The sequence below is a fragment of the Poecilia reticulata genome, chromosome 7 (assembly GCF_904066995.2).
Source record: "Poecilia reticulata chromosome 7, P_reticulata-male-v2, whole genome shotgun sequence".
In the NCBI taxonomy this organism is placed as follows: domain Eukaryota; kingdom Metazoa; phylum Chordata; class Actinopteri; order Cyprinodontiformes; family Poeciliidae; genus Poecilia; species Poecilia reticulata.
Window position 1 is genome coordinate 15,531,298 of NC_088836.1, and position 13,834 is coordinate 15,545,131.

The 13,834-nt window shown below is 39.2% G+C and overlaps 3 protein-coding genes across 3 annotated transcripts; all 3 read right to left on the reverse strand.

The window, feature by feature from the left end:
• Positions 1-170: 170 nt before the first annotated feature.
• On the reverse strand, positions 171-3,596 carry rpl10a (ribosomal protein L10a). Its single transcript, XM_008413542.3, has 6 exons — positions 3,447-3,596; positions 2,290-2,361; positions 2,123-2,203; positions 738-886; positions 469-641; positions 171-380 (listed from the first exon to the last, which is right to left on the reverse strand). Exons 1-6 carry the CDS (start codon positions 3,449-3,451, stop codon positions 210-212), a joined length of 651 nt encoding a protein of 216 aa, XP_008411764.1. The 5' UTR covers positions 3,452-3,596; the 3' UTR covers positions 171-209.
• Positions 3,597-4,502: 906 nt separating this feature from the next.
• On the reverse strand, positions 4,503-9,394 carry fance (FA complementation group E). The gene is made up of 10 exons (XM_008413544.3): positions 8,488-9,394; positions 6,985-7,552; positions 6,794-6,838; positions 6,659-6,715; positions 6,273-6,416; positions 6,044-6,167; positions 5,489-5,564; positions 5,328-5,394; positions 4,761-4,886; positions 4,503-4,668 (listed from the first exon to the last, which is right to left on the reverse strand). The coding sequence occupies exons 1-10, from the start codon at positions 8,748-8,750 to the stop codon at positions 4,564-4,566; spliced, it is 1,575 nt and encodes a 524-aa protein (XP_008411766.1). The 5' UTR covers positions 8,751-9,394; the 3' UTR covers positions 4,503-4,563.
• Positions 9,395-9,544: 150 nt separating this feature from the next.
• On the reverse strand, positions 9,545-13,707 carry mkrn4 (makorin, ring finger protein, 4). The gene is made up of 8 exons (XM_008413545.3): positions 13,556-13,707; positions 11,421-11,549; positions 11,073-11,317; positions 10,929-10,999; positions 10,575-10,819; positions 10,399-10,506; positions 9,800-9,899; positions 9,545-9,721 (listed from the first exon to the last, which is right to left on the reverse strand). Exons 1-8 carry the CDS (start codon positions 13,585-13,587, stop codon positions 9,593-9,595), a joined length of 1,059 nt encoding a protein of 352 aa, XP_008411767.1. The 5' UTR covers positions 13,588-13,707; the 3' UTR covers positions 9,545-9,592.
• Positions 13,708-13,834: the final 127 nt, after the last annotated feature.

Genomic DNA, 13,834 nt, shown 5'->3' on the forward strand with positions numbered 1-13,834 from the left:
CTACATACAAAGATACACAAAATTGAATATATCCTTTTTGACCTTGTGCACAGAAAGATTTTACAAGTGAACTTAACATCAAAGCACAAAAGATAGTTATAAAACAAAGTGTTAAGCTGAAAAGCAACTTAACCCCTAAAATAAATGAATAAATCACACTGAGCAACATATTGGAGTTTCTCTGCTTTTATTCATAGAAAAACAAGCATTTAATAGAGGCGCTGTGGTTTGCCCATGGTGCTCTTAATGTACAGGGCACGCACGTTCTGCCAGTTCTTCTTCAGCAAAGACACCAAGAAGTTGACGGCCAAGTGGATGTTGTAGACGAGTTCGTCTTCGGTCATCTTCACGTGTCCAACAGCCACAGCCAGACAGAGCACCTACAACACAGCCAGCGTTACTACAGAGTAACAGCATCCAACACGACTTTAAATGCTTCACCAAAGCTGCTAGAAGAGCTGACGGTACCTTCTTCATCTGGAACTTGATGGTGGATTTGACCTCGTCCACCTTTGTGTTCAGGTTCTCGTTGTGGGTGAGAAGGGAAGGGAACTTGCCAGCCTTGTTCAGTCCAGGACCCAAGATACGAGGAATCTGCTTGATCAGAGACTCGGAGGCCAGGAAGGCGTCGTACTTTTTGGCTGCAGGAAGGGAGGAAGAAAAAAAGAAAACTTAACTATGAAGTCTGAATCTGACCTCAAACTGATCAAGTTTGTCATTCAGCGGACTGAACCTACCGAGTTTCTTGACCAGCTTTTTGTTCTTGTTGAGCTTTTTGAGAGCTTCAATGTCCATGTGGGGAAGTTCTGCAGCCTTGGCTTCATCGCAGTGCTGCTGGTCTCCCAGGACGCACACAGAGAACTTGGGCCTGGGGAGGGTCTTCAGCCTGCATGTCAACCACAGTGAACCACAGGATAAACCAAAATACAAGGACACTCAACAGCAGAAACACTGACTGGTCATCTTCCAATCTTCTGAAAGAAAGCATCTAACATTTATCTCTAAAATTATAGTCAAATAGATGCATCAAACATCACTTTTTATTTTTTTGCTCTACAGGAAGCCAAAGTGTTGTGAAAAGTGCGATTATCTTTTAAACCATTCGTGCACAGTGATCACCACTCCTATTTCAAAAGCTGGTTTCGTCATCTAGATATTAATGATTTACTTACAAACCACATTGCATATCCGCAATTGACTACAGATTAATGCAATTATCAATATTGCAAAATATGGATTTGATGTTGGGAGGACATCTATGAAACGCACATCATCCCCACCAGGTGCATTTTACCTCAAATTTTAAACACTATAAAACAGCAGCATTTTAAACAAAACTAATTTATTAGTTAGGAGGACATGTAGGAAAAAGCAGTTATATAAAACAATAAAATAAAAACTGATGTGTGAACTGCGGCAATCCATGATCTGTCCCAGAAATAATTCTGGGAGGTGATTTTATTTTTGTTTCTTGTGTTTCATTGCAATTGTAAAACAATACTTTGATCATAATTTTCTGTCAAAAAAATTCTGTGAATTGTAATCTTTGAGCTAAATTCTGACAATTATTTATTAAAGGAATAAATAATTGTTTGGGTAGAAAGATTGCCATTACAGCAATATCTACTTCTTTTTTCTTTTGTAATGATCCGGACATATTTCTTTTAATAAACAAGTTAGCGGTACGGATCGAGCTTCGGGGACAGATTGTGGACTGACAAACTGCAAGGAAAAAATGTCATTTCCAAGATTTACCTCCCTGATTTCATTTTTTTTTTCTGTAATGAAGAGAAAGTCTTACCCATACCACTGCAGTGGTTGGTGTCCTGCTGACCCTCATGGTAACAGTAACATGGTCGGCGCGAGGGCGTGCAGCCACTCAAAGCCTCCCCTCATGTTTTAAGACCCAGGGTCGGGGTCCGTCTGCGTCGCCGACACCAGCCAAAACTGAGTGGGCTCAGTCAGACTACCCAGCTACTTATCCATGCTTGTTCCTGTCCTGTCTGGGCTTTCGAGAATTTACCCTTTTGTTTCCCTCTATTAGAAAAACGGCTAAATCTGACCTCAGACAGGGTTGGAAGCAAACAGGGAAAAGGTTGGGTGAAACAGTGAAGTGGCGAACCTGACAGTGCCGGAGAAACGCTTGTCCTTCTGAGGATCGTAGTTTTTAAGGCTGATCTGCAGCTCCACGCTCTCCACGAACCTAACAAATACAACGTTTTAAAAAATTAGTCTCGTCTGAAAATATATTTCACAAAAGTACAAACTTTAACTTAGGTATGTACTTACTTCCTTGGCTTGGTCACGGAGCCCTGCAGGACCTCCTTCACAGCTTCATACAACGTATCCCTGTTAACCTTACTGTACAAAAAAAAATAAATACCATAAAGTCTATGACTCCTGTTTCATCCAAGATACAGAAACTTCTCAGCCAGACATTCCGACTCTAGAAAATTACAGTTTGCCATATTTTCTCATATTTAGGATGAGCAGGTAAGTCTGCAATTATTTCAAAAGGTAAAACACCTTTTTTTCCCTGAACATTATGTTTTCACCATTAACAAATAATATCCCCTGAAACAAAGACGTTCAGATTGCATTCTTTTCAAAAGTGAATATAATTAGTAGAATTACACTTTAACATGATGTTTGATAATCAACCATGTGCGCAATAATAAAATCTTTCAATTTCTTTCTGGCATACAAGTACATTTTACGATTTAAAGAATATGCGTGCAAGTAACAGGGGCAAACCAACTCACCAATGCCCTTCTGTTTCATGTCCTATCATGTGTTGCTATTTAAATTGTGAAAATGTTTTATACTATAACAAACCCAACTTTTAGGAATAATGGACCATGGTCAATTTAGTAATTAAACGTTTTCTAACTAGTGAAAAACGCAGCTAACATTTACCATAGAACAGCTGTATGGTTTATTATTTGTAAAATATATACATTATTTGTGGTGGAGAGAGCAGCAAACTAATTGTTAGGATGAAAACCCAGGTGTTAAAGTGAAAATAACGCGGTATATTAAATGCTACTATCTGTACCAATACATTCGGCAAGAGCTACTCGTGGGTCGCTGTAAAGCTATGAGGCTAAAACTCTTAAAATGGCTTCAAAGTGCGGAAAAAATGAGATGAATATAATCTGAAATGAGCGATGAAACTATAAAACCCCAAAAGTTAGTGAAAAAATGCACTAAACCATGCAGATGGATTTGGATGTTTGTTAAAAAAAGCTGAGTGACGTTTCCTTCGGGTTCACCGGCTGGCGAACCGGTCGCATGTCCAAGATTTAGATCATTAGAAGAAAAAATACCGAACAAAAACAAAACTTTCACACTTTAATAAGTTTGTAAAGCCCACACAACTAATTCGGCTGCATTATTACAGACGTATGATCACCGTTTAACGTATTAATTGGTTAAATCATGCTAACCTCATTTTAGCGGCTTGTCCCCGACGTCGCGCTACGCTGAAAAAGGAAGTGTTGGAGGAAGTTACGCAAAATAAAGGCGCGCTACGTCATTCAGAGAGCGCTTTTTTAACTAAACTTTATTCAGCCGGTACAATATAACTCTGGCTTCACACATCCTATTTATTTAAAAACGCAACAGTAAATATTTAAATATTAGTGAATAATAAAGTTTAACATCATGTAATTTTATTTTTTCTAATTAATTTGATCGAGCCACCTGTAAAAAATATAAGTATTGACATTTGAACACTGAAAATGGTGTCAAATAATCAAATTATTTATGTGGTTCCTTTTCTATACAGTTCAGTGGGGGGGGAAATACCTTTTTTAACCAACTTAAATGTTTTATGACTTAGAAATATCAGATAAAGATATTAATGGTAGTTTTTTTTTTTTAAATCTGTCTAAAACATTCTGGTGCTTTGAAGGAGGTGATTGCCTTCTAAACCTAAACATTGCTTGTACAACCCTTAACAACATGAGCTAGACCGCGTGTCAAACTCAAGGCCCGTGGGGCAAGTCTGACCCACTGTAGCTATTTATGTGGTCTTCTAGCCCCTAGAAGGACACATAAAAACTAACTAAACCACAATCATTGTTTAATCAACCAACAAGAATTTCATCTGAATTCAAATTCTGGCAAAGCTGAACTTTAATACTAACTGTAAGTATCCAGGTATTACTTGTTTTATCTATCAGTAAAAAATTAGTTGATGTATTGGGATGTTTGCAGGGGTCATACTTTAAAAATCCAAAAATAGGTAAAATAAATATCCACAACAATTTTTTTAAACTTGAGAGGGAAACATTATTCCCCTCTGTAGCTCTTTGGAAAAACCCTGCTCGATTATTTTTATAAGTAAAAGTAATTCAAATTAAATACTGTTTTCTGTTTGTACCTGCTCATGTGCACCTTCTTATATCGCTTTTGCATATATTAGTAAATACAGCAAGAAAACCTCCAGGCAATTAATGTCTAGTGATGGATGAGTTAAGAACATAATCTGACAATGTATGTTATCCTTTTGTAGTGGATTTATTTTGGTGGTTATTGACATTAATAAAGTCAAATCTTGAGTCACGCGTCTGGGATTCGTTTCAAAGAAGCTTGAAGTGATTTCTTCAGAAATGTCTCATTTGAGTTCAGGCAGCTCGTCAGAGAGTGTTTCTGTGCAGCAGTCACCTAGAAAATATAGATTCATTCATTTACTAATACAGTGGATTACAAATACCACTTTATCAGTGTAATACAGGACAGGAGGCTTATAGACTTACGTGGCTGCTGTGTTTGGTGAGAACTGTTAACATCATTTTGGCAAATTTCACAGATTTGGTGAAGTGAGGTCCCTGGCTGATGAGCTGTTCTGTGAGATGTGTGAAAACTTCTTCATTCAAGAGCAGCTGCAGAACAAACACATTAAAACAACAACAACACATTAAAAATTATTATCAACTGAAAGCAGATATTTATATTCACCGTGTAAAAATACAAACTCTCCCCCCCCCCACTGTCTAATTTTAAATCAGACAATATCTTGTCTTATTTTAGCTTAATTACTTAATTAGGAATACAAAAATATTTTTATTGTGGAATAAATACTGAAAGTCTCATTTCTCTAGGGACAACTGTCGTTACTTTCTTCATATTTAAAGGCGTACATACATTTCCTAAGTATTTGGTAGAATATTTAGGAAATCAAACGTGTTGGGTCTCTTTCTACAAGTTTCTCGCAATAGTTTGCTGAAATTTTTGACCATTCCATCTAATAAAACTGAGTCTCAGTGTGTATTTTTAGACAGTGTATGTGAATATATGGTTTCTATTATATGTCCACCAAGTACCTTGGAGTCAAGCAAGCTGTGGATAATGGAGAGGACTGCTTCCCTCCAAGGAATCCTGAATGTCATTCTAAAAAAAACAAAAAACATATGAATAGATATGCATTCTACACACTGGATGCTTATTTACAATTTAAAATTAGTTTTTGTGTAATTTGTCTCACTGAAGAATCAGCAGTCTGTAGTGTGAATCCAGGCAGCTCTCTATAAGTCTGTTCAGCAGCTCCGTCTGAGGCGGCCCTGAAAGCAACACAAAGTTCAAGCAGGATCCGCTTATTTTGAGGCCAAACACCAAGTAAAAAGGACCTTGACCAGAAAGCTGATATCAGCTCAGTTAATGTGTACGCAAACCAGGATACCACCTGAAACACAGTCTACACTCAACTATCTCCAAATGCCACCAGCTGCAGATCAGGTCACAAATATTTTGAACATCACTGCTGTGTTTCTTTTCTTTTTTTTTGTTTGTTTTACGTTGCAATTTCTCATTTCTTCCCCTTATTTCTTCTTTTTTGTAAACATAAAACAAATATGGCTTTCTGTCATTACAAGTACTTTTTACGCATAAATTAGACTGTGCAACATTTTGTTTAGTAAAAAGGTAAAAAGGCCAATGGTCAACGCATCTGCAGCCAAAACACTGGAGCAGATTTTTGTGCTAGCTCTCGCTGCATATCCATGTCAGCTCACTGAAATAAGCAGCACCACCAGTATCTCACCTATATTCCTGTCCTCGAGAACTGGTTCAATTACTGCACAGCACATCGGTCGGGGATAGCGGCTGCACAGTGAAGTTACCGCCGTTACCAAACACCTGGAGGCCGGCTCTGACAGGGACGAGACCTGAAAGACAGTAAAAAAAATATATATATGTAAAAAAATACATTTAAGTTCTGAGTGCTGCAGAAACATCACATACACATCTACCCGGCACATCCAGGGATTTACCTTCTGCAGCAGGATGCTCCTAATGAGGGATGCCGCAGTACTGTAGCTCAGATCAGGAGAGAGGGACAAAATGCTGTTGCACAGCTTAGGCAGGGTGTGTTCAGGTAAGATGGGAAAGTTCAGTGTCTCACACAACACCTCCACCTAAGAAGAACAAATAATCATCTGAAAGCCCTTCAGCCTTAAAAAAAAAGTGTTTATACAGTTAGGAATGTAGCAAGAAAAAAAAAAAAAAAAGAATGTCAAAAATGATCATTTAGTTATATTACACCTCGCACACACTTGGTGCTTTGGCAATGTTATATTGACTCCATTTGTGAACAGAACTGAGATGGATAAAATCTGCAAAAATATATTTTAAAAAATGGAAATCTTTCTGGACATACTTGGGTTGCGTTGCATTCGTTTAACACTTTAAACACATCTGTGGCGCTCTGGTCCCACTGAAACAGAAAAGACACAAAATACTTACAGCTGCACCAAAGTTCACATCGACTCCATGAGGGAGAAAACGTTCTTACCTCAACCTGACTTTCCAGTAATTCTTTCATGTGAAGAACAGAGCCCTGAGTGAGCAGAAAAACAAGCAAGTGAATTTGATTTGGTCTGGTTTCTTTAACTAGATCGTGAACATCATTTTAAAAATGCATCTAGTTTACGGAATGAAAAAACTGAATAAAAAACTTAACGCCTCCCTCTCCTCAGAGTTTACCCTGATGTGTTCAGGTAGACCATCATGCGGTCGGACTGCAGGTGTTTCAGCAGCACTTGCAGATCCTCCTTGCGTGTCCATCCTCACTTCTTCGTCTTCTGCATCTACTGGCTCATCAACGTGATTGTTGTCTGTCTTCAACCTTTTACTCTCCTGTACCGCTTCCTCCTCTCCATCTGCATCCACGTCCGCATCAAAACTGGCCCGTCTTTTCCGCTGCGTCCCATGCTCGAGCAAATCACGTCTGCAATAGGATTCAGATTCCTCTGTTTGCCTGCTGAAGCATTCGGCCCAACCTCCAGCCTCACTAGAACCTCCCAAATTCTCCGATAGCTGCTTCAGTTTCTGCCTGCATTGTTCAGAGTACAGAGGATCCTTGAAGTTCATCTCCAGTTTCCTCTCCAGCTGTCTGCCCAGAGCTCTCACCCAGGGTGTTGGGTTGGAGTCCTGAGCAAGGCATCCGAGCAGCAGCAGGACGGTGGGCCCAGGAATAGCAGAGTTCACCAAGTAGAGGAAGATCAGCAGGTTTTGTTTAAACACTGGTGGAAACAGGCAGACGAGCGGTTTGCTAGAAAAGATTTTAAAAGCGGAAGTGGAAAATATACGTGAATTACTAGAGCAGTAGATTTTAAGAGATGTTTTAATTACGGTTGCAAAATCTAAGAAAAACATTTCTTGCACAAGTATGTTAATTGTGATTAACCCACATGCAACCTTTTCTTTCCGAGTTAGGTCATTGGTTCTCTGTATATTTATACTACTTTATTAAAACAAAACAGAATGAAAAAAAGGATATAAGTTGTGCAAGGCTTGCAGCTCTAAATCTAGTTTCAAAACTGCAACCTGTAGGTTAGTTTTCGTTGATTCTTGAATTTAACGCATTGTTCTGTTCCATTGTACTGCAAAAGTATTCACAATCCTTAACATTTTCATCTGTCAGAATACATCCTCACTTCCTCAGCTTGCTTCTCACTTTCAAAACTTTTTAAAGATTTTTAATTCGGGTATTTTGTTTTTTCACCCATAGGATTTTCTTTTTAGATTTTCCCAAACAAGATGACACCAATAGTAGAATGAAAATCTATTTTTAGGCCTGGTGTCATTTTCCTGTAAATTTGCCATTGCAGACGGAATTTGTTTTGTTTGTTCTCTCCCCAAAAGGTCACGTATACGAGTTTAACTTAGCTGGACTCGGGGGGAGTAGTTTGTCATTTTAAAGCTATATCCCTGGCATAGATCAAAATAAAGCAGAAAAATCTTTCACTGCGATTAGAGCTCTAGTCTTTTGGAATATTTCTACTAGCAATTTATAGATCGACTTTTTTTTAGAGACAACTTAGACGAGACAGTCTGGCTTCAGCTTCCTCAAAAACCTACACAAATGTCATGTTGTGCAGCAACACCGACAGGACTGACATGAAATACAAAGCAGACATTCTGCTAGACGCATGCAAGAAATATTTAATCTTTCCGAGTTTGTAGGGAGCAGTGCCGTGTACTTACACCGAAAGTGTCAGAGCTTCAGTTGAGACAATTTCGTCTCTGCAAAGGGTCAGTATGAAGTTAGTTAGGGTAGACTCCGAGTTAGCTCGCTGCTGTCTCTGGAAGACAGTCAGCGCGGCTTTAGCCCCGGAAACTCCGGACATCAATGTAGTGAGCAGCAGCCTGGACTGTCCGTCAAACCGGCCCAGCAGCGTACTGGTGTCCACACAGGCAGTAGATTGAATAGATGGTCCCCGTCCACAGAAATGCCGTCTCCCCGCCATGAGAACTCAAACCACTTGTTTACATATTTTACTATTTTACAGCGCCATCTACCGTCCTGGAGTAGAATTCTCTTATTACAATTTCCCCCATCATTAGCAGGTTTAAACATTCCTTCACTTCTGAGTACTTGGATGGCATTTCAAAGTAAACCATTTACCTTTAAACATTGGTACTGATAAACAAGGCACAAGGCATTTTCAGTGAGACAGGTGATAATTTTTTATTTTCAGTGTACATTCTTTTTAAAAGTAATAAAAGCCAAACATGTTGTATCTTGCCAAAAACTAGGAAACGACAACTGAGTCTTGAGGTTGGCACCACAATTGAAGATGTATATTGGCACAATTTTTACTTTGACAATTAAAACCCAACCACACAATGTTTTAAAATATCAAGATTGCCTTCAGTGAGTGGAACAAATTTAAATTGAGCAATCAAATATGGGGAGAGGTTAAGGAAGAGGCTGAGGAAGGGGGGGGGGGGGCTGAACAATCACATGAATCAAAGCTTTGAGGGGAAACAAAAAAAAAGAAAAAAAAAATCCTAAACCAACAAACCAATGTCAACAAGATACTTTCAACTTTCCTTAGACCCACATCAGACTCTACATGTGCAAACACCAATACAATTATTGCTGACATTTACCTCTCTCCCCTCCCCATTTGTTTCAAAATCCTAAATAACTTGGTTTCTGTGATCAAGTCAACAGTCACAGATTCACAGCCCTCATACCCAATTCTGATGGAAGGCTACTCCAAAGCTGGCTTAGTACAGACTACGACAGAGGCAGTGGTCAAAGGTGGATTGACTGTATTTTAGACTACCAAGAAAAACAAAATGCTTAAAACCCGTAATCTTCAGTTAGGCAAAAGAGAAGTTCTTCATCCGCTTCTTCACCACCAAGAAGGCTCATGCTTATGAAAAAACCAAGCAGATCAGTAAAACTGTCATCCTCTTCCTCCGAGAGGTACTGTGAAGAGGCAAAGGAGGAACATAAATAAACCACCATAGAAGGCACCTAAAGCATATTAAAGGATTGTGCCCTTACTGAAAACACTGGACTGTTAGAATCTGCCACATGCCGATAGAGACACTCCTTTTTGAAGGGACAGCATCCATATCTGTCATAGAAGCAGCATCTCTTCTTACTGGAAAGAAATATAACGGTCAATAGCGTCAACACATGTTAATCTATCAGACTGATCAGTTACCGTTTTCATTGACTAAAACAAATAAATAAAGCCGAGTTTATAAGTTTTACCATCTGCACTTTCAACTCACTACAAACGAAGCCCAGGTATAATACACAGGTACTTTGTGCTTCCAAATGCATCTGTATTTAATGGCCACTCAAAGACCATTAAAGTATTAGGCATACTATTTGTATGTCTAATAAATGTCCCATTTTCAAACATTTAAAATATAACTATGGTACCTAGTATCCTTGTTTAAATCCATCTGAAGAAATACCATCAAGAAGGTAAAAAGAAAATAAGGTGCAACAGGCTCATTATAAGGGTTTATAGGCAGCAACTGAAGCAACTATAAACTTAAATACATTGCAGACACTTAAAGCTGGTCAAAAAGTTGCATTGCATATGTGTAAACTGGTGAATTACTTTGAGTGCAATCAAAACAGCATCTTACCCAAATTTTTTCTTGAAAGCACTAATTACATTTTCCTTCTCTTGACCTTCCACCCAGTATTTATTTGGCACATAAAAAGCAGACCTGACTCGACACTGAGGACAAGCCCTGCAAATACACAGAGGTCAAAACACTTGTGAATGCAACTTTAACTTGCCGTCATAGCAAAGGCCTACCTTACGACGTCAAGCCCGATGTCTTTTGTTTTCCTCCAGGTCGCAATGCAGTCTAAACAGAAGGGATGATTGCAGTTCGGCAAAATCCCAAAGACCCGGTCTCTCTGATTCTCCTTTTCATAGACTTTGTCCATACAGATCCCACAGACCACATTTTTGCTCTGCAGGAAAGCCAAAGTTTCTTCACTTTTTTCATTGTAAGCTGCTGCAGCTCCATCTTCATATGTCTCAGATTTAGAGGTTCTCTAAATGCACAAACAGAAAATAGTCACCACCAATTGAGCCTTTGTTTTTTAGATTTGTGGTATATAGAAGGATCCTATCTACAATTAAGTCATCAAATCCAATACCAACCTCATATCTTCCCTCCCATGCACTTGCTTGAGCAATACCTGAATAACTGGGGGCTGACTCCAAATAATTTTCTGCCAAAAGAAATTGGGGAACAGTATTAAAATGTTAACTTATGACTCAGTTTATTGTATAAACCTCCTGTACCTTGTGACAGCTCCTCCAAAACATATTCTGGCAGATGCCCAGATTCTTGCTGAAGATTGAAGGGATACATTGCCGACTGTGATCCACTGCATCTCTGCCTGGATGGGACATTAACGCGCCAAAGAGTTGGTTCTGACCCTCTTCTTTCAGAGTAGTGGGGCATACTGGAGGGGGAGGCTACAGGCACTGAACCCCTTCTACCTGGAAACACTGGTCCAACTTGAGGCAGAAGGACATGAAAGAACCTAGTGGCGGGAAATAAATGAGCTTCATAGTCCTTTAAAAGTTCAGACAAAATAAAAACATACAAATTCCAACATGTGTGCGAGTATGTTGGCTGGGGGTTACCTGCACCGTTCACCATACCAGCAGCCACCTTTCTGAAAGTACCGACAAATTTGTGATGCAGGTATAGGGGTGAACTCATGTCTGTACTTGCATCGTCGGCCAAATCTGCAAGAACCATTTATGAAGCGCCTGTGCAAAATAACAAAATAATTATTATTATAATAGCAGCAATTTACAGTTGGAGGAACTAAGATGTAATGCAAATGTGTGATCAATTTATAAACTCACGCATTTATGACCACAAGTTATAAATGCATGCGTTGGCTACATAAATAAAAAAATAAAGTTGCCACAGCAATGTCCAAATATGAGGGTTTATCAGAACCGACATCATTTCCTAATCTCAAAGTAAACAGAAACGGCTTTTTCCATTTTTACCTACCAGCAACAAAAACTACTGCAGTAAGACACAGAAGAGGTTAGGATCCAATGTCTCTTGTGTCCCATTCATTGATTCATGATGTGCAGATGTTTTCCCTGAAATTGCCTCAGTTTTATAGATGAATTTCTTACTATGCATTTTATATTTTTACCATATATGCAGTTAATTTATCACACTATGCCTGTGGTCACCTCTGTGACATTACCCAGATTAAGTACAAAAACTCAATTTGTAGAACATCTGGTCACAAACGGGCTGTAGAAACTGAAAGGTGTGTTATGCATCTCAATTTACAGTAATTAGTGTAGATGTCATTCCGTTTCCTGCCCGGATGACAGGATCATTGACAGAGCAACATCCATCCATTTTCTTTACACCCTTGTCCCTTAGTGGGGTCGGGAGGGTTGCTGGTGCCCATCTCCAGCTAACTTTCCGGGCAAGAGGCAGGTTACACCCTGGACAGGTCACCAGTCTGTCGCAGCGCAACACAGAGTCACACAGGACAAACAATCACACACTCACACTCACACCTAGGGTCAATTTGGAGAGGCCAATTAACCTGACAGTCATGTTTTTGGACTGTGGGAGGAAACCGGAATACCCGGAGAAAACCCACCATGCATATGGAGAACATGCAAACTCCATGCAGAAAGACCCAGGCCGGAAAGGCAACAGCTCTACCAACTGCGCCACTGTGCAGCCCCCTTGACAGAGCAACATGTTCATTTGAATGAAAAGAGGAAATCTGAGCCAATCACAATGATTTTAAAGCCAGGAACATATTGTTGTTCTTCTGGTTAGCCAAAAATATATCAATGATCTTTGCTTCCAATGGAATCTACTGAAAAAATAAAAAATAAAAATACTGGAGAACATTTTATGAACTAAATTAGACTAAACAAGCATTTGTGGCCATCATGTAACTTTGAAGTAATCACTTTTCAGTGAATGAGAATCTTTCAGTTTTACCCTAAAGGGGTCGCCACAGTAAATCACGAGTCTATATTTAGTCCCATCCTCTGCATCCTCACACCAACCAACTTAATGGTCTCTTTCAAAACATCAATAAATCTCCTTTTTGGGCTTCCTCTGAGCCTTCTGCCCGGAGGCTAAAACCTTCAGATATAATCAGAAGAAAAAAATCTTGCCCAAACTCTCAGTCTGGCCTCCATATCCAAAACATTTAACATGAGCCGTCCTCCTGATGTACCTAGTCATGACCCCATCAAACTGTTAAGGGAAAACGTAGTTCTGCAAATACTTTAACACTAAAACCGGTTTCCCCATCAGCAGCCATGTAGCGTTTTGATATTCGTTTTCGTTCCAGAAAGAAGTCGTTTAGGATTATGTTTTAATTAGCGCACAGTTTTAAACCAACGTACCCACACAATAATTGGATTAATTAACCCAATTAAGTATTTGATCTCATTTTAAACCTAAACATTCGACTCTTGCACAGACAGAATATCGGTGTTATGGAAACAATAACGGCCAGCAAAGATAAAATGTTTTAACGGTTTGATATATATATATATAAATTGTCTCAACGTAAGGACAAGGTAGAAAGAAACATGCACAGTTTAACAATTCAAACAGCTTTTAATGTTACTCCGTTTTGAACTGAACGTGAGGTAAAAGTTGTCCAAGTATGGCTAGCTTACCGTAGTAGCGACAGTGTGAAAATACAGCCACTTCTAAAGTGCAAATTAGCCCTTCATATTTTTTTGTCCATTACTGGATTTCATCTGCTTACCTACATATGTTTCCACTACGAACCGAGTCCATCCTGTCAACGGGTTTATCTGCCTTTTCTTTTTTTTTTGAGCGAGCCGCCAACCGAGACTCCCTCCTTCTTCCTCTCTAAATAGCTAACAGCTGTTTTTCCGCACTAATTACCATGGCAACTGACCAATGGGAACTTGAACTGGGCGGTTCTACGTAGAGTGCGCAACACTTCATTGGCCAATGCATGTGTCAATCATAACAGTTCCTAACGACATAAAGCACATGCGCCATTAAAAACGAGAGAAAA